Source organism: Pyrgilauda ruficollis, unplaced genomic scaffold (genome assembly GCF_017590135.1).
Source record: "Pyrgilauda ruficollis isolate IOZ18807 unplaced genomic scaffold, ASM1759013v1 scaffold56, whole genome shotgun sequence".
Lineage (NCBI taxonomy): Eukaryota > Metazoa > Chordata > Aves > Passeriformes > Passeridae > Pyrgilauda > Pyrgilauda ruficollis.
The window spans coordinates 717,753-739,148 of NW_024527266.1; the positions used below are offsets into that span (position 1 = coordinate 717,753).

The 21,396-nt window shown below is 45.0% G+C and overlaps 1 protein-coding gene across 2 annotated transcripts in view; it reads left to right on the top strand.

Annotated features, from left to right (window-relative positions):
• The window catches only part of BTBD11 (BTB domain containing 11), a 162,976-nt gene that overhangs the window by 91,336 nt on the left and 50,244 nt on the right, over nucleotides 1–21,396 (top strand). For both annotated transcript variants that reach the window (XM_041481698.1, XM_041481697.1), the window contains exons 2-3: nucleotides 1,519–1,668; nucleotides 14,765–14,969. In XM_041481698.1, the coding sequence (XP_041337632.1) occupies nucleotides 1,519–1,668; nucleotides 14,765–14,969 (355 nt within the window). The remainder of the gene's footprint in view (nucleotides 1–1,518; nucleotides 1,669–14,764; nucleotides 14,970–21,396) is intronic.

The following is a 21,396-nucleotide window of genomic DNA, read 5'->3' on the forward strand; positions in this document are numbered from 1 at the left end:
TGCGTGCAGAGGATGATCCTAGTTTAGGTTGCTGTCTCAAGGCCGTGGTGGACAACACCTTTGATCTTGGTTTTCCCAGGGTATACCCCTGCTTTTTTCTTTGGAATGGGCTCATTGAACGTGTGTCCCCTCTCTCCTCCCAGGGTGGATGTTTTTAGGTCTGTGCTGCAAATATAACTTGCAGACTCAATTGGTTGCAGGGAGGAGATGGATGTGAGGAGGGGAGTCCAGGGTGGTTTGGTGAAGCTAACAAGATGTCTGAGAAGCTTCCCCTTTCAGGAACATTTCCTGATCTTGTAGTGCTCCAACAGTTGACAGTTCTATCAATCTACAGACAGAATTATTGGTCACTAGAGTTAGGTGTCATATATTTACTGAGCTGGGAAACTAAGAAAATTCTTCCCTTGAAGAAAAACATTAAATATGTACCTCTTCCTTAATGGGTTTTGCAAAATCTGCTTGGCCTATAAGGGCAGAACCTACACTCTGTAATTAAAGGAAGGAGTAGTAAAAGCTAATGGAAAAAATACATTTCCTACTCTAGCTTGTTTTCAAAGGTAATATTTGGAGATGAGGTGATATTTAATCATCATAAAGAGGTACAATTCCACTGCCTCCAGTGGCTCTCCACCTGTATATGTCCCAGAGGGATTAGGAAGGTGATGCTGTGAAAAGCATAGCTGGAGCTGACTGTACACAGAGCTTGGGAAGGACCAATACACAGAGCAAGCTGGACCAATGCAGCTGTTGCCCAAGGCTGGTAATGCAGTGTTTGCTCTTGTAAATATGTTCTGATTTTTAGCATGACAATGACTTTGGTGAATAAATAGATGCCCTCCATCTATTCCTGAGGGTTTACATGTCATGGCAGAAAGTGACTTTTGTGCCTGAATGAATGTGTATGTAAATCATTTTGTGTCAGTAGCTTTACTTTTGCCCTGCACCATAAAAATTCACTGCTCTAAGGGCTTCTGTATAATGGGCTTTTGGAGCCCAAGCAGTTCAATTGCTGTAAGCTGTATTTACAAAAGAAATTCAATCAGCCATCACACTTACAGCATCTTGATGCTGTCCCTTATTTTGGCAATTGACAGTGAAATCCCCTTGCAGGAAAAAGGTGTAAATGTCTGTCTCATATGTAATTTGAAGGCCAATCTTTAGGAATTCTGGGATACCATTGAATACCATTTTCTAATAATTTTGTGTAGGTTTAGAGTAGTTTCTCCAAGGCTTCTTTGAAACTTCCCTGAACTCCCCCTTGAGCAATCCTCCTAAGTTTTTCTGTAAGAATTATCCCGAGGTGACATCGTAATCAGCTTGAAGATATTCAGAAGGGCTAACAAGGGCCACTTCTGCATGAGTCATCAGAGACATTGTGTTACAGATGTGGGTTGTCTTTGAGCTCTGCACATGCAGGCTGTGTCTTGGAATGTCCCCAGAACGATGTGGTGGTGGCAGTAAAGTTACCATACTAGCTGAAATTACATCGGGCTTCTCCTTTCTTTTTATCCCCTGTAGGTGTTCTCTGCCTGCCGGACAGCTTGAACCTTCACAAGGACCAGCAAAGGTCAAACAAGCCTGGGGAGGTGCAGATGTTCAGCCAGTCGGAGCTGAGGACCATCGAACAGTCTCTGCTTGCCACGCGCGTGGGGAGCATCGCTGAGCTCAGTAAGTACCGGGCTGTTGAGCGTGTTTGGACTTCTTTCCTTGAAGTAAAGCAAAGTTAGGTATATTTTCCAGTTCTGCTGAGGAGAGATGAGGGGGCTGCATAATGTTGAAGGAGATGTTGGGCAGATCTAGCTGTGTTCATGCTCCATTGCTAGTTCATGAAGCTGTAGGAGGAAAGAAGTGTTGTGCAGACTCGTGGCAATGCCTGTGGCTTGTTTGCATACGTTGTGCTTAGTTTTAAAGGTGAAAGATGCTTTATTCCATCTTCCCTCTGTTGTACTTGAGAGCACCTCTCAGCCTGGCCAGATTTGCAAGTGTCTCTTGTATTGGTATCCTGTCTCATTTCAGTGGGATGTCTGTTTTATGATGTGCAGGCAGAAAGCTGAAGGCTGCAAAAAGTAAAGGAAATATTGTCACATGTTTAAGGCAGATCTACTTCATCCTCTGTTAGAGAAGATCCTTTACCCGCCTTTCCTTCTCCAGCTCTACAACTCCAACCTGCACCAGAGGAAAGAATAATTGTTTGCTATTAATCAAAGACATTTTTGAGAAATACGGGAATCTGTGATACTTGTCAAAATTTGAAAACTTGGTTTTTGGCGCTAATAAATGGTAGGAGGCAAAGGCCATATGCATCCTTATGTGACATGGAGATAGAATTACCAGAAGTGCTTTATTTAAACTTCTTTTTTCTTAAGAGAGAAGCATTCCAATCACATGTTTGTGGTCTAGTTAGATACAGGAAGCTATGTATGGGAAAACAGAATAATTCAGACCAAAAAAGTGGGTTTTTTTTCTGAGGTTTGTGAGAAATACTATCAACTATTCTTTTCCTGAAGTCTGTTAGGAAATTTTGGGGAGAAATTGAAAATACTCAAATCCATGAAGATATAGGCTACCCAACCTACTGCTGTTCTTATTGACGAATTGTGTGTGCATTTTTTGGCACTTCCGGTAGCAATGGGAGTCTCCTCCCTAGCTCCATCCTATCATCATGGTTCAGCTTCCTCCTGTTCATGAACTATGTGGGTGCACCAAGGATTTTTGTCTACAAGACACAAGGTGAATTTCTGTTTTCAGCTTGCTAATTTTAATTTGCTCTGGTGCAGCATCAACAAGCCAAGAGCCTTAGTGTGAAGTGTTGCTCCGTCTCTGGAATCAGGTGTTCGGTGTTATTCAAATGAAGTAATTTATGCTCATTTATTTCACGTGCATGAAAGCCACAACAGTACTGTCTGTGTGCCAACTAAATTATGCATGATACAGCTCTCTTTCTTACAGTTCATGTGGTTGGGGTTTAATATGTAAGTAATTTGTGCGTATTTCAGGATGGGTGGGGTTTTTATTCTGGATTTTTTTTTTGACCTTTGTACTCAACCCAAAAAGCCAGACTTCTTAGATGGAGCGCTTCATCCCATTTTACAGTTTGAACTCTATCACCTCTAAGTGTCCTACCTTAGATTCAAATGCTTGGTTGGTAGAGTCTGCTTTCTGTACATCTGTTGACTGCAAACACAGGGAAAACACTCTTCAGGGTGGCCAGTTGGAAGAACAGAGCATGCCAGTGGGAGTTGGATGCAGCTGTCAGAGAGGCTGGCACATCCAGCAGGCTGGTAGCCCTCCAAAAAGCCCTGTGGCCAACTCGAGGGATCCTCCCTGGCTGCTGCAAGCACATGCATGTCAGGGAAGAAGCAGTGGGAGGAGCAGTAGCTGGCAAAGCTTGCAAGGCTTGATATGCTCATTTGGGTAGAAATCTGTGCTGTGGAGCAGTGCCGGTGCAGAGTTCAAAACTGAGCTGTGAAATGTGGAAGGAGCTGCAGCATGCTGGTGGGCAAAATCCCCTGAGTTTGGAGGAAAAATCATGAAGTGGGAGGAAGATGTAGCAGTGAGGGGGATACAAGTAGGTTTGCTCTTTGTTCAGTGCTTGTGTGTCTGTCTCTGGCATCAGCAGTGGCTGTGAGCCAGAGGTCACAGCAAAACCTATGCCGTGGAGGTGGGTGGGGAACCACAGTGTGGGGCAGAAATGCAGAGCAGTGGGGAGAAGGTGGAGGGAACACCTGGGGATTATAAAGGCATGAAGGAAGAAGGCAAAAGAGGATTTATTGTTGCCCTGGTGGTGTGAGGGGGATGGACATTGTGGAGAAGAAAGGATATGGCAAGAATTTCCATGGAGAAAGGGAGATACAAGGAAAGGATTGAATAGGGAAAAGCACCTGCTTTTTAGGGGGTGAATAAAGGTGATGAGAGGAATTAAGAGGATAGCACTTGAGAAGAGGATCATGAAGAGGAGGCGGAGAAGACAACCAGAATTGGATGATGAGGGCAGAAGCTCGCCTTGTGGACCAGCAGAGGAAGTAGTCCCCAGGCATGTGTCTGCATTTTCCCACCAGCTTGCAATATCCCAAGAGCCAGGATTTAATTTCTGTTTTGTTTAAAAGAGCACAAAAACAAGGGCAAGACTAATCTTGCAATAAAGCAATTTAATTTCATCTTAGGAAAAAAAAAACCAAAACTTTAAAAAGCAATTCTAATTGAATGAGATTTCCTATAGTTTATCGACATGAATAATTTAAGTATTGTAAGTACACAGAACAACTGGAATTAACAAGTGTTTGCATGCAGAGGAAGGGTTTCCCCTGCTCTCAGTTCTACCCAGCATCCTTGCATGGAGCAGTGTGACCAGCTGCTGAGCTGCTGGAGGCTTTGAGACCAGGGAATCAGATCTGTCCCATGGGAGACAACAGCTTGCAAATGAGACCTGTATTCTGCCCAGACCTGTATTTCTGCTGACATCTTCTTAATTTCTTTACAGTCTGTCCTAGGTGAAGAAGAGATTCACAGAGTGAAAAGCCTTGTATCATGTGGTATCTTTAAGTTGCTCTACCCATGGTGGTCCTTGTGTGTCTGCACCCTTTGTTTTTTCATGTGTTGTCAGAGTATTAGAAAAGACCATTCGGATCTGGGTCTCCCTAGGTGTGACAGAAGGTAGGAGAAAATTGGGAAAAGGTGGGATGGCAGATACAACTAGATGGGGAGGGCAGCACCATCTGGTGATGCTGCCATTGAGGAGTCCTCCTAGTCAGACAGGTGCAACTGGACTCGTGGATGCTGCTCAGGTCCTGCCAAATCCTGCTTGCCCGGTGCTTCTGCTCTCATCTCCAGGCTCAGCAGGCAGCAGGCACTGGTCCTCACTGGGACATGGCCTGGCTGGCAGTGGCCAGGTGAGGCAGTGCCACTGGCCATGGGGTTCTCTCCAGAAAACAGGAAGAAGAGGTGATGTTGCTGACTTAGGGGAAAAAAAAAGGGAGGTTTTGTCTCCAGGATTTAGGAGGAGAATGTAAATAGATACCTAATTCTGCACCACAATTACAGCAGTAACGCGTGATTCCAAGGCAAAGGTTTAAAAAATTAATGTGAAACCTTATTCATTAAAATATAATGAACATGGCAGAAAGTTAAGGAACAACAATAAATCTGGTCTATATTATATTGGCATTTAGTATGCAGCAATTGTAATTGCCTACTAGTGTGTTTTAAAATAATGTAATTTCATTTGAAATGCTTATTGTATAGACAACATTGGGAAGAACTGGAGCACAGCAAAAAATAATAGGATTTTCAACAGTAGCCTGACAGTATTTCACTGTTGAATCTTAGAGAAAATATTTCACAAGACTTTTTTTTCCTTTTTATTCTCCCTATTTTTTTCCTTGAATATTCCTGTATTTCTAGACCTGACCTAGCAGAGAAAGGGAGTAGATCAGTTTGGGTTTTTTTCAGAAAGTTTTTGGGATTCTCCTGGATTTCTAGTTCATTTCTTTCATTTCTTCCATTTCAGATGTGAAAAAAATAAGTCAACTGAATAGAAAAAAGACAGGAACATTAGGGAGAGCTTTTGCTGTGGAGAAATCCCATGATACTGCATTTTGACCTTTGAATATTTTTCCTAACTTCTTTATATGCATGTTTGCAATCCACAAAAATTTATGTTATATTTGACTGCATAATGCTCCAAGACACCTATTCATCATCCATCTAAAAATACCATTGCTGGCTTGGAGACCAAATGCAGAAGGAATGAGGCTCATAACTGAAAGTCATTGCTGTTTTTTGGGGTGAAGAAGGACTCTATTTTTCTTGAGTGTGCATGCAGGTGGTGAGAAGGCAGAGCAGAGCCTTAAAGTGCACTGGGCACCAATCCTGGCACCAAGAAATACTTGTCCTTCACTGCCTTGGGGTAAAGACTGTCAAGGTGTTAGTGTCTGGGTGGGACAACCATCCTGTGCTGACGTGGGTTTGTAGGGCTGCAGAAGGCTGTGTGTCTCAAGCAGCTCAGGGAGATAAACCATGGCTTAGGATGTCATCCAAAACATCTCTTAGTGTATGTCTTCAGGTTAGAGCAAAAAGCTGTTAGGGGCTTGTTTTGGGTGCAAAGATGACCAGTCTCCTATGGCTTTCCTGGGTGAGAAGTTGGCCTCTCATACTTGTGCAAACCTCTGACTGGTGCTGGTATCACTCTGAATGTTAACTGCAATGAATAATCATTTTAATTTTAAACTGTGATAATCAGAAGATGTGCTTTAATATTGTTAGTATCAGAGGTTTTTTGCTTTTGAATGCTGTTTAACTTAGAGCAGTCCCCAGATGTGATGTTCAGGCTGGTATTTCCTTCCTGTCACCACTCAGGTCTCAGCAAGGTTTTCCTTTCTGCCATTGGAAAAAATACCACCCTCTATCCCCTTTTCTCATTACACAGCATCCTCTTTTTGCATCCACAGTGCTGAATGTATATATTTCCAAAATAAAAGCCTCCCAGTCGATCTTGGCACCCTTTTAGAGATGAAAGGAAGGGTTACTGCTCAAGTGTAAGTAGGAATGTGATTGCACATACTGATACTGTTTTTCATTTCTCCTCCTAGCCCCAGCTGAGGAGATGATGAAAGTCTGCATCCCCTCCCTTGCCTTTTCATCTAGTCTCAATCCTCTGCAGCCAACAGGAAGGAGCACTGCAGGAGCTGTACAAATGGATTCATGTGCTCTAAAGAAGAGGTTAAATCTAGGCTTAGAAGCAAATGCCAGGGTAAAGGTGCTTGCTGGAAGGGTGGCATCTGAAGGAGTGTTGTCATAAATGCTCTGCTAATTTACTGCCAGAACAAAAGCCCTGTTTGTCAGATGTATTTCTCAGTCTAAGCAGCACTTGTAGAGTAAGACCAAGCTTATTCCCTGTGAAGGGTTTGGTTCATGGAGTGAACAGTGCTGAGTTAAGCAGAGGTACTAGCCCAAACCTGCCATTCAGATGGAAGTGCTCCCTTCAGCATAGTGTTTGGCCATAGACTGACAGCCTGTGTATCGCCTCTCCAGATATAGTGATGCTTTTCCCAGTGTTAAAGGGCCCTCCACTGAGTTATTGCCCAAGGTCTCTAGGTCCTCGCTCACCCACTTTCTGGGTGTCTAATTAGCAACTCCTTCTTGCTGATACCCACACATCATCCAGTCTGTGAGTAAAAGTTAGAAGCTGTTGAGATGTTCCAGGCTTCACTAGCTGCTACCCCATTCTCCTTGCTGCCCTCTCTGAGTGATGGACTACAGCATCCATTCACTGTCTGCATCTGTGCACAGGAGGGGTTGTGGGTTACTTAATAGTCCCAAACAACATCTTGCTTTTCTTCTCTTCCCCCTAGTACCCGCTGTCATCAGCCATAAAACAATACATTTATTTATCAGGTGAGATGAAGCGTGAGGGAGGATAATTTGAAAATAGCAGGTTACACCCTACTCAGGCTTTGACTGCCCTCTTAACCAAGGCGGTGGATTTCTGTCTTGGGTAGCAAGGGCAGATTGTCTTGTTGCTTGTCTGAGTCCTGAGCTCCTCTGGGAGCTCTTTGCCTGCCTCCACGGATGAGACTTAACCACCATGGCCTTTCCTGGGGACAAGCCCAGGGTGGTTTTGTTCCTCCAGGGCTTGCACCTCCTGTGTTTAAGCCCACTCAGGTTTGATGCTTAGCGGCAAAAGGCATCGCTGTGGTGGCTGGGGAGGGCTGGAGCTCCAACCTCCACCTGCCTTCCCCAATACACCAATGTGAACTCCCTCAGAACTCTCCATTGTACACCACATTTAAGGTACAGACTCCTGTTCCCTCTGAATCCCTGCATCACAGCACACTTGGGATTCAAATGGCATTTTCCTTTCTCTGCAGTCCTCTTTGTCCCTGCTGTGCAGAGCACAGGCAATTGGCCAGGTCGGGGTGAGCACTCTTAGCTGGCCTGCTCAGCCATGGGGGTCCCAAATTTTGTTTAAGGACATGGGCCTATATCAGGCCAAATAAAATCCAGGAATCATGTCCATAAGGAAGTGGTATTCTGCAGAGTGAAGGCTCTCTGCATTAAGTTGGCACACAAATAACTCATCCGAGTCAAAGCTTGTTTTATTTGAAGTTGATGTAGCTTAAGGGGAATCAGACACAAACATCACGCTTGCCATGTTGGATTGGAGAGTCCAAACGTGTAAGTGTTGTTATAATAGGTATGTGAACTTGAGAGGGTTTAATTATTATTGTGGCTTTTTAATGGGATATATCCAATCCTAATTTATCAGTCTTCAAAGGCTTTGCAAATGCTAAATTGCATGCAAACACTTATTCTGTAATATAAATAGAAGGTTCTTGTGATAGTGGGGTAAGAGAAGATAAAAAGATTAAATGATCTGTGGGAGGCCATAGAGAAGCCACTGCCAGAAAATGGGCTGCTTGCATCCTGGTCCTGTCTTCTCAATTCTGAGTCTGGGACCACAGTTCCTTCTTTTGCTCTTGTGTGGAAGAGATGAATGGCTTTTAGGAGAAGAAAGGGTTGCCTGTGGTAGCAGATAGGGGCACAGTGTGGGACAGCAGAGATGGCAGAGCCGGGGAAGATTCTTGCAAGGTGAGGTCAATGATGACTTCATTGCACATTGGATGCCCCACTGACTGTGGGTTATGGCACCCCAAGCACACCCACAGCCTGAGGCAGCTGGAATAAAATCTGGAATATATGGTGTGCCAAGAACAACTTTTATGTTTGAAGATACTTTGTACTAGGAGCGTGCACACTGTGAAATACATTCTGCACACTTCTTAGTGTGCAGCCACCCTGTCTCTGCACACACTCCTTTCCTGGTATAGATGAGTAGTGTTCAGTTAACAATAGAAAACCTCATAATAAATCATTTGAGGATGGATTTTGCTCAAGCAGTTTTGGCTCAGCTACCTTTGAAAAGTGGAGATTGATGTACTTCTGGAGAAGAGGAACATGGAGGAACAGCGCAGCTGGAATTGAGAGTGTAGGGATGGCTCGGGTGGCTGAAGGGTGACCTGGCATGGGAGACACAGCTCAGCTGCTCATATTCACCTGCAGTGATGTGCTGACAGGTGTGTGCTGGGATGAACTGCACCAATGTGCCCCTTGGGTGTTGAAACCAGAGGCAACAGGAGATAGAAAGGGAAAGAGACTTAGCTGCGCTTTGGGAAGGACGCAGGACGGCTGTGGCTACCAGCTAGCAGTCTGATTAAATAGACTGTGCTTTATTGTCAGGATTATAAATTCATGCTTCCAATACAGTCTCCCCAGAGCTGGTTGTGAGCAAACCATAGATCCAGGACTTTTGTACTGAAGTGTGAAATGAATCTAGGTCAAGAAAATTAGTTTTGCACCTGGCTCACATGCTTGTAAGGGGGGAGTCTACTGACCATGACATGAAGTTGGCATCTAGAATGCAGCTCCCTGATGCATACTCCTTCTTTTCATGGTCTGGACAGGACACAGGAGGTTGTTAAGGGCTCTGAAAGACAGACACACCTCTTGCCTATGGCTATGGCCTGCTCTTTGCAGAAGGAAATATTCACTCAGGAAGCACAGCAAAGCAGTAATGCTGCTGCTATTAACATGTCCCACTGCAGGGCATGATTCTCAAATGCAGACTACACACATAGGAGTCAAGGACAGCTGGAAGGATGACCAGACCAGCATTACCAAACTGATGGGTGCTACCTGCACAATGCTGTTGTGCTAAAAACATGGTCTCCTGCTGCTTCTCACAGTGTCCCAGCAGGGTACCAGGTGGGAGGACAGCTGCAGTGGAAACAGATGCTCCTCTCTCTCCCCTGGGTTTCAGAGGAAAGACACAGGTCAAAGAATTGTGTGGCTCATTTTCAGTGTGCAAAGATGACATTGCTAAGTTGTTCAGGTAGTTTTATGACATGCTTTTGGAACAAGAAAAACATAAGGTAGGTGTCACAAGGAGGGGCTGCGTAAGGATCTGTCCGTGTCATTCACGTCAGGGCTGTGGCTCTGCAGGCATACTCACTCAGCTGAATGGTTTTGGCTCTGGTAGTTGTTCAGTCTGAAAATAGTTAGGCTGCTCCTAGGCAGGCGGGATAGGATAGCATCATCAGGTCCATCATGATAGATCAGAAAATCCCACAGGAAGCTTCTCAGACATGGGCATTGGGTTTCTGTCATTTTCTTTCTCTTCTTTCTTTTTTGCCTTCCTCTGCCCCTTTCCCCAGTACAAAATTGGAAACAGATGTGTTATTCTTTGAACACCAGGCTCTAACATAGTAAAAGCAGTGATAATAGCTTTTACTGAAGCCAAACACCATATTAAAAAAAAAGCTTCACTGGTCACTGTGGAGAGGACTTAGGCTGAAGCTGCCCACTTGCATGGTGTATGTTCTTGTTGTATTGCACCCCCATGCAGATGGGAGCAGCTTTGCTTGGCCTGTCACATCATATCTGTGGCTTGAAGTCAGTGAAGCTGTTCCCTAAATATTCAGTGTTGCCTTAAACCAGGCCTGTGTCACAGCATGCACATTACATAATGTTTTCAATCTTTAAATCAAATGTATGCGGACCTTGCGTTCACTACCGTGCTGAACTGAGAGCAGCAGCAGTGGGCGAGCCCTGCTTCAGTTACGGGCAGGGTGAAATGCCGGCAGCTGCAGTGGCAGCTCTGCACACACTGTGGTGCAGAGCTGCTTTCCTGGGTTTTTGGTAGCTGGTGTGCGGGGCACAGCCTTTCTCCTCTGGGCTGACAAGCTCCAGTGTGGATCTGCATTCCTGGAGCCCTTGCCCATCTGGAATCAAGGCTGCAAGGCAGTGTCAGCCTGGGGCTTGCTGCTGCCTTTGCTGCCCTCTGGGAGCCTGTCCTCTAGTTGTGACTTCTGAGCTTTGGCAATAAAAATGTCCTGAAATGTCCCCCCACTTCGCTGTTCTTTTTCTTTTTTCTTATGTTTACCCTGCACAATGTGTTGTTTTCATCTCTCTGGCTGTGCCTGCAAAGCAGTTTGTGCGTTGGCTCACTTGGCTTATGTTGCATAAATCATGGAAGTTTTCATTGAGTTTAATTTTAAAACAAAATAGAGAGCTTGGCAAACTCTCTTGTCAGGCAGATCAGGTCCCCAGTCTGTTCTTCAGGTGGTGGTGCAGGGTGAGAATTCGATCTGTGGAGGGCAAGGCAGGGATCCCTGCCAAGCCCCTTGGGTCATGATGCTGCAGCCATCAGGAACCTCATTCACGGAGTCACAAGGTCAGTGCAGCTGATGGGAATTTTATTTTAGAAGTGTTCTTTCTGGAAATTATGCACTGAGGAATTTATCGGCCTTTCAGATGTGTTCAGCTGGTACAGCTGAGACATATTTTCAGGGCCAAAAAACTAGCAGAAAGCCAGCAGTGCTGTGAGCAGGTAACCTGCTGAGCACAGCCCTGGACGGCGAGGTGGCTGACACTGATGAAGGGATGGCCCAGACTTGTGAAGGGGGCTTATCTTTCTGTGCTTGGTCATAAATTCAAGGTTGCCCTCATTGTTTAGCTATAGCACAGCTTTTACAGCTGACAAGGAGATCATGTGTAGTTTGGGTTTCCCAAATGAGGCTGGAGTTGGCTGATTGCTGGAGAGCAGACCAGTGAGTCCCATCATGAAGCTGATTTCACATCTGTGGGCTTTGGGGTGCCTTGGAATCAGAGTCTCAACTCTTGGTACATTCTTAGGAAGGAAATGGAGAAGCGAAGCATATTAGCAAGGAACAACAGAAGGAGCAAAACCTGGTAGGGGTTCAAGACAACACACACACGCACACCTACAACCAGATGTTGCACTGTGCTACATTTTACAGAGTTTACCTAAGTGCTGGTATGCAGTGTGTGCGTGTGCCTGTCAGCTCCCTGTGCCTTCCTGGCACTGATCCTGGAGAGCTGATATACTAAGGCACTGTCTCTGCCCTGGAGAATTGTTGCTGTAACTGGATGCGGCTGAAGGAGGCAAAGGGCACTAGGGCATGTATTGGATTGTTGGAGGTTACGCTGTGGAATAAAACAGAGCAGTGATTCCTGTCCTTCCTCTACAGCTCTGCCCATTGGGTACCAATATAATGGGGCTTTTTATGCTTGCTTACTCTTCTCTGTGAAGCTCAGTGTTTTACAGGTATTGATTATTTAGGCTTTGAGTTGACCCAAAGAAGTAAATCAACTTATTGGTAAAGAAATGTTACAATAATTGTTGATGTAAAAATTATTTCAAATGTGACCAGAGAAAGCATAGCAAAGGTGAAACAAAGATCTAACCTCTCAGTTCTTGGTATAATGTAATTAAGTGAGGCTTAAATATAAAAAAGCATTAATTCAGCTTTAATGGTATGAATTGTTTTGGGGTTTTTAGGAAGCACTAGAGGAAATACAGCATAAAAGGATGAACTCCTGGTCATATTGATATGGATTGGAGCTTCACCTTTCAGCAAGGCTTGAGTTCCTCCTTGCATCAGCAGTGATGCTCAGCTGCCCGTCCTGCTCACATCATTCTTGCTGCTGCTTTCCCTCCTTATTCACTGTGCAGCTTCCTCTGGTCCTGGGCATGCCATTGAGGTCACATCACCCCAGTGCTCAGGGAGGAGTGGGGTGAAGTAATGCTGCTGCCAGAATCTGGGATGAAATTTCATCTTAATTTTTATTCATCATTCATGACAGAAGTCAGAGGCATTCTCTACTGCCTGCTGTCTCAGTCCACTGAAATGAGACTGACTGTGTGCTAAACTTTACCCATGTGCTTAGTGCTGTAATGGCTTGGGTTTGAAAAGGCTGAATTTAGTGTGTGTCTCCCTTTTTCTCTGCCTTTGCTATTATTGTTAAAACTGGATGTTGCAGCCAGCATTTCTATGCAGTTTTTTGCCTTCTGGAGAAAAAGGGAGAAGTTTACTATCAACAAGGCTGCTAGCAGTTAAATTGGCCTGTGCTAGACTTGGCAGTGCACATCTGCTGTGACTAGAGTGGGCTGAGTGAAGGAGGTCCCATAGTTTCCTGCTGCTTCTGGTTGTCTGCAGATAGCCTTGTGCAGGACTGGGGAGTCATCTCAGAGGCACATCTGTTTCTTCTGCAGACCTGATCCTGCATACTTTCCGCATGCATAGTTTCTCTTGGAAATTATGAGCATGCAAGGCTGCAACATTGGTCCTATCATGGCAATTTCCTGGCAGAGGGAAAAGACAGAAGCTATTTTTAAATGAAAGCTTTGAATCAGAAGAATATTGCAGAGTGAAGCAAAAAATTTGTGTCAAAACCCTGAAATCATGGACTCTGAAGTTTCCTCATGACAGTGGTTTTCTTCTCTTCATGGTTTTAAGGCTATGTTTTTGGAGGATTGGGCTGAGATTTTTAAGTGAGGCACTTCTGTTCTCCCTGGTACACATTATCACTGCAGCAGCAGCATTTTCTGTGTGAGTCAGGCTGGAGAGAGGTGTTCAAAGGGGTGTGACTTTGCAAAAACCTGTAGTTCAGCCATGCACACGGTTCTCCTTTAAGTTCACCTGGGAGTTCATTATTTATCCCCCCCATAATTGGTTTTATGCTCCTACTTTGGTGTACATCTTAAACTTTTTCTTCCAAGTTTGTGCTCAGTGGTCACTTGGGAAAAGCTAGTAAGAGAAAGTGCGTGACTTCTTCACAGTGGAAAATTATGTCCTCTTTTTCTCATCACTTGCTTTTGTATAGCTTAAGAATGACCCAAAGGGCTCTTGCTCAGATTTTAATTTAAAACAAACCAACTGATTTGATTTGAGATCCTTATTTCCCCCAAAAGTACTCTCAGAGTGATTTGAACATGTGAAAAAAAAGCAGTTTAAACCACAATTGTTTCCCTGCCTTTGATAGAGTGGTCACTAGTCAATAGACATAAAATTCACTGCCTCCGAGAGAGATGCTTTAGTTAATTAGTTACAATCAGTGTTGTGCTAAGAGACTGCACTGCTGCTTGCCCATGTATTTGCCTGGTAGTCTAACTTGCTGGCTTTGCTGATCCCATTCCACTTGTGGCTGGATTCCTGTATCTGCCTTGTGAAGGGAGTGCCCCAAACTAAATTGGTCCAGGGGGAATGATGAGAATATTCCTCTTTGTCCTCCTCTGTGCTCTGGGTACCTAGGGGGCCAAGTGAGCCTACTTCACAGGTTTTGTTTTTCTGCTAACATTAAGTTTTCCAGGCCTAGCCTGGACTTAAAAAATTAATTTTGGTTGCACATTCTTTATATTGTCTTTTAGCAATATTTTCCCCTTTTTTTCTTCACCCATGTGCTCATTCGCATCCTCCTGCAGTGCTTTGTCTGTTATCTGTCTGCCTCCTTCCTCATTCCAAGGGGCTGGATTTCACTGCCCCTCTGACCAGGAGCATGCAGCTTTTGGTGGCACCCTGCATGGTCGTTTTTTGGGGCTGTGGGGTTTTGGCATCCTCCAAAAGCTGCTAAGTACGTAAGTGTGGTCCTAGCTCAGCATGCCAGCTCTCATGATGGTGCTGAGATGGGCCAGCCTGATGCTGCCCACACCACCATCTTGGCAGAAACACATCTCCTGCAGGCCTTTGTGGGCTTGTCTGCAGCCTGGGTATGTCACACCACACCAGGTAAACCACCAGGAAGAGTTCAGCCTGGTGATGAGTAACACCCAGAATCCTGTCCTAGCCTCTACTGTTTGCATATGTGAGGTTAAATGGAAGGGAAGACCAACCCAGCCTGCCTTTCAGTTTGCAACTTGGGAGAGGCAGCTGAACAGCCTGGTATTCACCTGGCTCTTGCTTTTTTCCAGGTGACCTGGTGTCTCGAGCGATGCACCACCTGCAGCCCCTCAATGCCAAGCAGCACGGGAACGGGACACCCATGCACCAGAAGCAGGGATCCTTCTACTGGGAGCCAGAGGCCCTGTACACCCTTTGCTACTTCATGCACTGTCCACAGATGGAGTGGGAAAACCCCAACGTGGAGCCCTCCAAAGTCACGCTGCAGACTGAGAGGTAAGAGCCTCTGCATGGTGCTCGGTGTCGTGGTGAGGATGTTTTGTTAATAAATCAGCCTGGCTGGCTAATTGCTAATTACAGCCTGTGTGCAAGAGGCTGCGGAGCAGTCTGCTTCGCTTTGGGATCACCTCCTTGAAATCCGCTTCTCTCCCCGAACTGCTGCGTGGCTGAACCAATATATATCAAAAGTGACACCCAGTGGCTACAGACAGCAAATTGGTTCCAGATGTGCTTGGGAGAGTTTTCCTTTTCCTTTCGTTGTTGCTCAGCTATTCTGTGTTTTGGAAAAGAAAACGAGAACTTCTATTTCTGGCCTAGCAGGTTTGGGTTTAAGTGTGTTTTTTTTCCTCTGCGTGTTAATAGGGCTCAGCAGCTGTGACTGGGGAAGTGGAAAATGAATAGAGTAGTGTGTAGAAAGGAGAAGTCATTAGAGATGCTGTGCTCCTGCTGCACTGAGTAACGGGGCACAGGAGTGACCTCAGGGCTGCCCTGGCCAGGGATGTGGTAAGTGCCAGCTCTTGTCCCTGCTCCAGGGATGGGCAGGGCCAGGGAGGTGTCCTCTGGCCCTGTCCTGACTCAGGGTCTGATGTAAGGTGAGAAGGAGGTGCCTCTGAAGCTGGCAGGCTGGGTGGCCAGCCCAGGGGACAGATTGCTGACCAAGAAAATAAATCCATCTCCCATGAAAAGCCCAGCAAACCCTCTTTTAAAACATGTCTCCAGCTGTGTGCTGGGGCACGCTCTGCTGCTTCCCTGCCATGTTCTCACCAGCCCTAAAGCAGGCAGCCCCAGTACAGAGATGAGAGGAGTGGCTGGTGCTTAGAAAATGCTGCATGTGAATTTTTAGGTATTGTGGTGATGCAAATGCAAGCTGGTTTGTCAGGCTGGGCTCCACATTTACATCCCAGAGTATGTATGGCAGTGTACATGTGAGCCAAACTCTGATCTGCACATGTGGGGCTTGGCTATTGTTGCAGGATGAGGTCTGCATCCCAAAGCAGCATTTGAGGGTCTCATTATGTGTGTACTTGCAAATGGTATATAATATGATATCTTAATTGAAATACTTTTTTTATTAGTTGCAGAAGAGCATACAAGATGAAATTCTGGCATTAATGATGTTACTGGGAATTTTGCCATTTGCCTTTGGATGGCATTTTGTTTCTTTTCAAGTTTGGGTTGTTCTGTGAGCATGTTGTCACTTTTTGTTCTGTTATTTCCAAAGTATGAAAAAAACCAGAAGGGAAATGACAAGAATATGGAATTTTCTCTATTTTTTAAAATTGTTTTTAATTTCATGATTTGTCATCCAGTCTTGCTATTTTGGAAAGCCTAACTCATGTCCAGGAGCGGTTAGTATGCACAAAATTTTTTTAAAAAAAATTAGAATATACTCACCTGATCTGTAGTTCTCATCTGTGGGAATAATGCCACGGGAACCGGAGGAAATATAGGGATGAATAAAGCTAAGCCTCTGGTTTTGTATGATTTCTTCAGACTTTGCTGTGCAAAAGTGAAAAAGGGCCGGGATATTTGGAAAATCACTCTCAGTGTTTGCTTTAATAGATTTTCCTTTCTCTGAGGTTGCCTTAATACATGTGCTCTTCATTAGAGCACTAGAAATACTGATTATTTAAGGCGATTGTTGTTCCCTCTGTTTTGAACCCTCCGTCTGGCGGGACGCCTTCGCTTGGCAGGGCAGTGAACGGCTGCGGCGTGCGGCGAGGGCCAGAGCAAGTACTCGGTGTTATTGCCAAGAGCCTGTGGTCACCTCTGGAAGGAGCAGATACATCTCCTGCTGCCTAATCAAATACGCATTAGTCCTTAGTGCCAGAGTGGGAGCGGTGCAGGGCTGAGTGTGAGCCTGGACATTCCCATGGAGCTGAGCTCTGGAGTTTCACCAGCTGGATGGAAGCACCCTGCGCTGCTCAGGAAGGAGAACAGTGAGGCTGACTTATCACTAGTGCTCTGAGGAGCCTTCCTACCCATTTCCCATATTTTGTTTTTTTACAGGCAGTCATGCCTTGTGGCCCATGACTTATCTCTGATGGTTTCGGTTTGCATGATGGGGTTTTGTGAGTTGCAGGGAGATGGGTTTGTTAAACATGACACTTTTACATGCAGAATATTTGCAAGATTTGTGACATATCTGTTGCTGTATTCGCTCTCCAGCTGCAGCAATTGCTTTTATTTTGTAAGAAGCCCAAAAAGAAGCAAGAAGGTCCAGGCATCTTTCCCCGTCCTTGGCCTCTCTGTGTCTGTGCTGGTGCAGAGAAGTCAGGACAGTGTGGATCTGGCTGTAGAGGCAGTATTTTCATGAAATAGGGGTTGTCCTTGGCTCTTTGTGAAGCCAATCTGGCTACTGTCTTGGCCCCCTCCTCCCTGACAGTACAAGCCCAGGCTAGAGAGGATTGTGTGATGCAGCCAAAGAATTTTCCCAGCACTTGCAGGGCTTGATGGCAGCATGAGACCATCCTGTTTTTCCTACTCATCTCCAGCCCACCTGGATTTTGGCTCTGAATCAGGCTGAGCTACAAAGGCTGTACATGTCCTTCTGCGCAGAGGCTGGATATGAGAGGGAAATCCAGTACGGTGGCTGCCTGGCTTAGCACTTTCCAGCTCAGAAAGCAGTACCTCCCTCAGAGCCTTGGGGGACACATAAAAAAGGGATTTTTACCTTTGAATAAATCTGACATTTTGTTTCTAGGGAGCATTTCTCTGTGCTTGCTCTTCATGGAGATAAAGAAATGAGAATGCAGTATGTTTTTAATAGTGTTTATCTTTACAGAAAATGAAAGGGGAAAATGATTATATAGTGAAACTCTTGTTGTGGGGGAGGAGTGGAGAGTGGCCAGAATTGCTTAGAAAACCTGGAAAATATTCCCCACTTCCTAAATGCTGACAAACCCAACCCTAAGATGGATGTGTGATCCCCTCCCACCCCAAACTCATATTCCTTCAATTTGGCCACTTTGGCTGAGACTCTCTGATTTTTTGGCACCAACACAAGCCAGTTCTGGTGACCCTGGATACCATGGCTGTTTTGTCAGGCGTGGAGGTACAAGGAGAGGGCGGACCTCTTTGTGGGATCCCCTTTCCCTATTGCACCCAGCTGGGATGTGCTGGAACCTTTTATCTTGTGCTGGTGTTTCCTACAAAAGCAGTGCTCCTCCAGTGCTTCCACCTGCAGGAGGCTGCAGATTATTTAGGTTTGTGATTCTTTTGCTTTCCTGAGAATTTAAAAAAAAAACCAAAAAGAACTGTAGATGAGGGTACTGTTAAGATTTCTTTCTTGCTGCTTCTAGCTTAATAAAAAGATCTGTCCCGTGGTTATGTTTGCTTGTCAGCCTCTATAATGCTTCCAAAATTATTGCAAGTAATTTCTTAAGCACCGGAAAGTGCAGAATGTGTACTTGCAGATTTGTGTGATGTTGTTTTTCCTTAAGTGGTTCCTTACCCACTTTTATCCACAGCTGTATTGACAAAGTCCTCATTACTTCCTAACTTGCCATGTTCCCCGTTAACAACTCATTGAGAAGCTGTGGCTCAGCAGCTCAGCCAGTCCAGAACCACCCATTAGTTGTGCTCACAGGCAGCCAAGTCCCTTCTCCAGTGCTTCCTCTGCTGCTCCACCTTGGAGGAGCATTGTACCACCTGCCAGCTGTTAGCTTTTCTCCTCCAGTCTTAATTGAGTTGATGGATATGTGTCTGATTTTAACCTTCTTTTCACTTTTCCTTAACTATTATTCCCTGTGTGGGGAGCAGTCCCTTAGGAAACTCCCATGGGCTGTTATTGCTTACTTCTCATCTTTCTGCCTGCCTTGCACACTCACACGGACACACAGAGAAAAAGGTATATGTTCCCTGCGCATGCATACACCTGCAAATTTTAGACTCTGGTAATTCATGATTAATGGAAAGAGTTTGGGTCACCTCAATTTTGTTTCATGCTTTGGGTAGCTATTGGTGTAGCTGGCTAATTAATGTGATGCAGCCCCTCTAATGAGAGGAGTGTTCCATGCTATTAAAATAATTTTTAAAATAATTTTAACTCTTTCAGAGCATTTTTGTAAGTGCTACAGCCATGTGTGTAGTACAGATTGCACCTATAGAAAAATTTCAGTAAAAGAATTAGGGAAAAGTGTCTCTGGTTTAAATTATTATGTTGTACAGACTCCCTGGCTAGGGCAGTCTTCAGCAAAGACCAGAAGAGAGTGGAGAGAGTGGTGAGGAATTCTAATGAAAAACAAGTAAAGCACTGGGAATATGGGAGCCCTGCAATGAAACCTGAATGAACCTGTATATACAGAAGGGATTACACATGCTTGGTGTGCCAGTATGCCATAGCCCCAAGTAACCCTATCTATTTTTATCCACTGTTTGGTTGGAAACTTCACATAGTAAAGCTGTAGCCTTGCTGAAGTCAAAATTGAGAGCAGGGTTGATTTCACTTGGAACCACTGAAAAGAAATCCCAATGCACCCTTACCTAAGTCCTCTAGATTTGCATGCTAAATATCATACTTCCCATTTCCTAGAAATCCCTCCATCAGTGTTACTGGAGCTGCCTGCAGCGTGTGAGATGGCACATGTTACAAGAAATAGTTCAGGCATTCTTTGTAGCTCGGCTGTTCCATGGCAATATCCTTGCTGGGCTGGGTCTGTATTCTGCATCTAATTTATCAGGCTGGACTCCTGCTGCCCATGGGACGGCCATAGGATTTTTTAAATAGAGGAAACTGCATGCAGCCCTGTGAGAACTGCGTGGTATCCAGGCTGTTCTGTGCTGCACTCTGAATGCTGTGTGTCCTCAGGGATTTATGCCATTGCCAGTCGTGTCAAATCCAATGTCCAAACTGCCAGTGAAATATTTGCCTTTTGTGGTTGCTGCCTGAGTCATCACTTTGACTCAGTTGTGTTTCAAGTCTTGGCCATTAATGTTTTTAATGCAGGAGAGGTAACAGGGACAGCTCATTCCAGCCCTGGATGTGGATTCAAACCCATGATGTGCAGATACCCATTCGTGGAATCTGGAGCACCTTTGTCTTGGTGCACAAAAGCCAAAGAATAAATCCTTCTTCTGCCTAGGCAGGTATCATGAGGCTCATGAGGCAGGTATCGTGTGAGAGCAGGGAGGTTTGATCCTTCAGCCTGAACAAGATGCAAAACTTGCTGCTTAGGTCACCCTTAGCTGGGCTTCTGGGGTGGCAGAGTAGCTGCATGAACTCACGTGGAGCATCAGCTGGCACTGCTGAGTTTCTGGGAAGGATTGGGACTGGCAGCTTTTTGAGGGCATCAAAAAATATTTGCTCTCTCTGAAGACAAGTAGCTTATGGTGTAAATATAAATGAGTTTTGCAGGCCAGAAACCCGTCTGAAATACGTGCTCTACATTGGAAAAACGCGTGCTTTTCTATCTTTCAGTAATGGTAAAAATGGACTAGCATTGCATATATATTTTCATCATATGTTCCTAGTGAAAACTTGTCAGAACTTAAGATGCTTCTCAATTCATATATTGGGATTTTCTTTAAAAACCACCCATGAAAACATAAAGAAACCAAACAAATATAAAGAGCTTTTTACAATGTTAAAGTTGCTGACTCACATCTGCAAGAAAAAACATCTCCCTACCTTTATCTAGAAAGGCTTTTTCATGTAAAAATACAGCCTTATGCTTCTGAGAAGCATCTTTAACTTTTACTTGGTAGCTTTTGCAAACTTAAACAGCAGCGACCTCTGTGTACCAATTTGCCTGTTGTATCCATAAAGGTTGGCAGTCAGCAATCCTTGGCTGGAGTGAGGGAAGAAACTCCACACCTACAGCACCACCACCCTCCTCAGTAGCCAAAGAATCCTGCAAACACGTCTTCTGAAGCAATTGTAGCAATTGAACCAAGTTAAAGCAAGGTCAGGTCTTTCAGCTGCGTCCCCTTCACAGCTGGGTTAGCTGAGGCAGGGACAACAGGAGATAACTGTGGGAATTCACATCCAATAGGATTGTACCTCAGGGATTTCTCTCTTCCCATTGTGGCTATAAAGCCAGTCCTCTCCCTAAAGTTTGATTTAATACAGGCAGCGAATGAGTGCATGTGCTGGGGCAAGGGCTCCATCGGTGTCTGGAGAAGAGCAGTGTGAAGGCCCCTGGAAATAAAGAGGCTGTTGTGCTGCACTTGAAATGATGATTTTTTTTTTCCTTGGAGCACTCTGATTGTCTGGGAATCTCTCATGTGCACTGATGAGCTCTGGGACCTGGTGCACGCTGTAGGCTCTGCTGGGAACAAGGGGCTGGTGGCCCATCCAGGGTTTGTGAGCCTATGTTATAGGAGCATTCAAAGGTGATGAGTGTTCTCACTCTCTGTAGGGGAGAGGGAGCAGCTGGTGAGGGGAGGAACTGCTGGAAATCAAGGAGAGAGTGGTCGTGTGTAG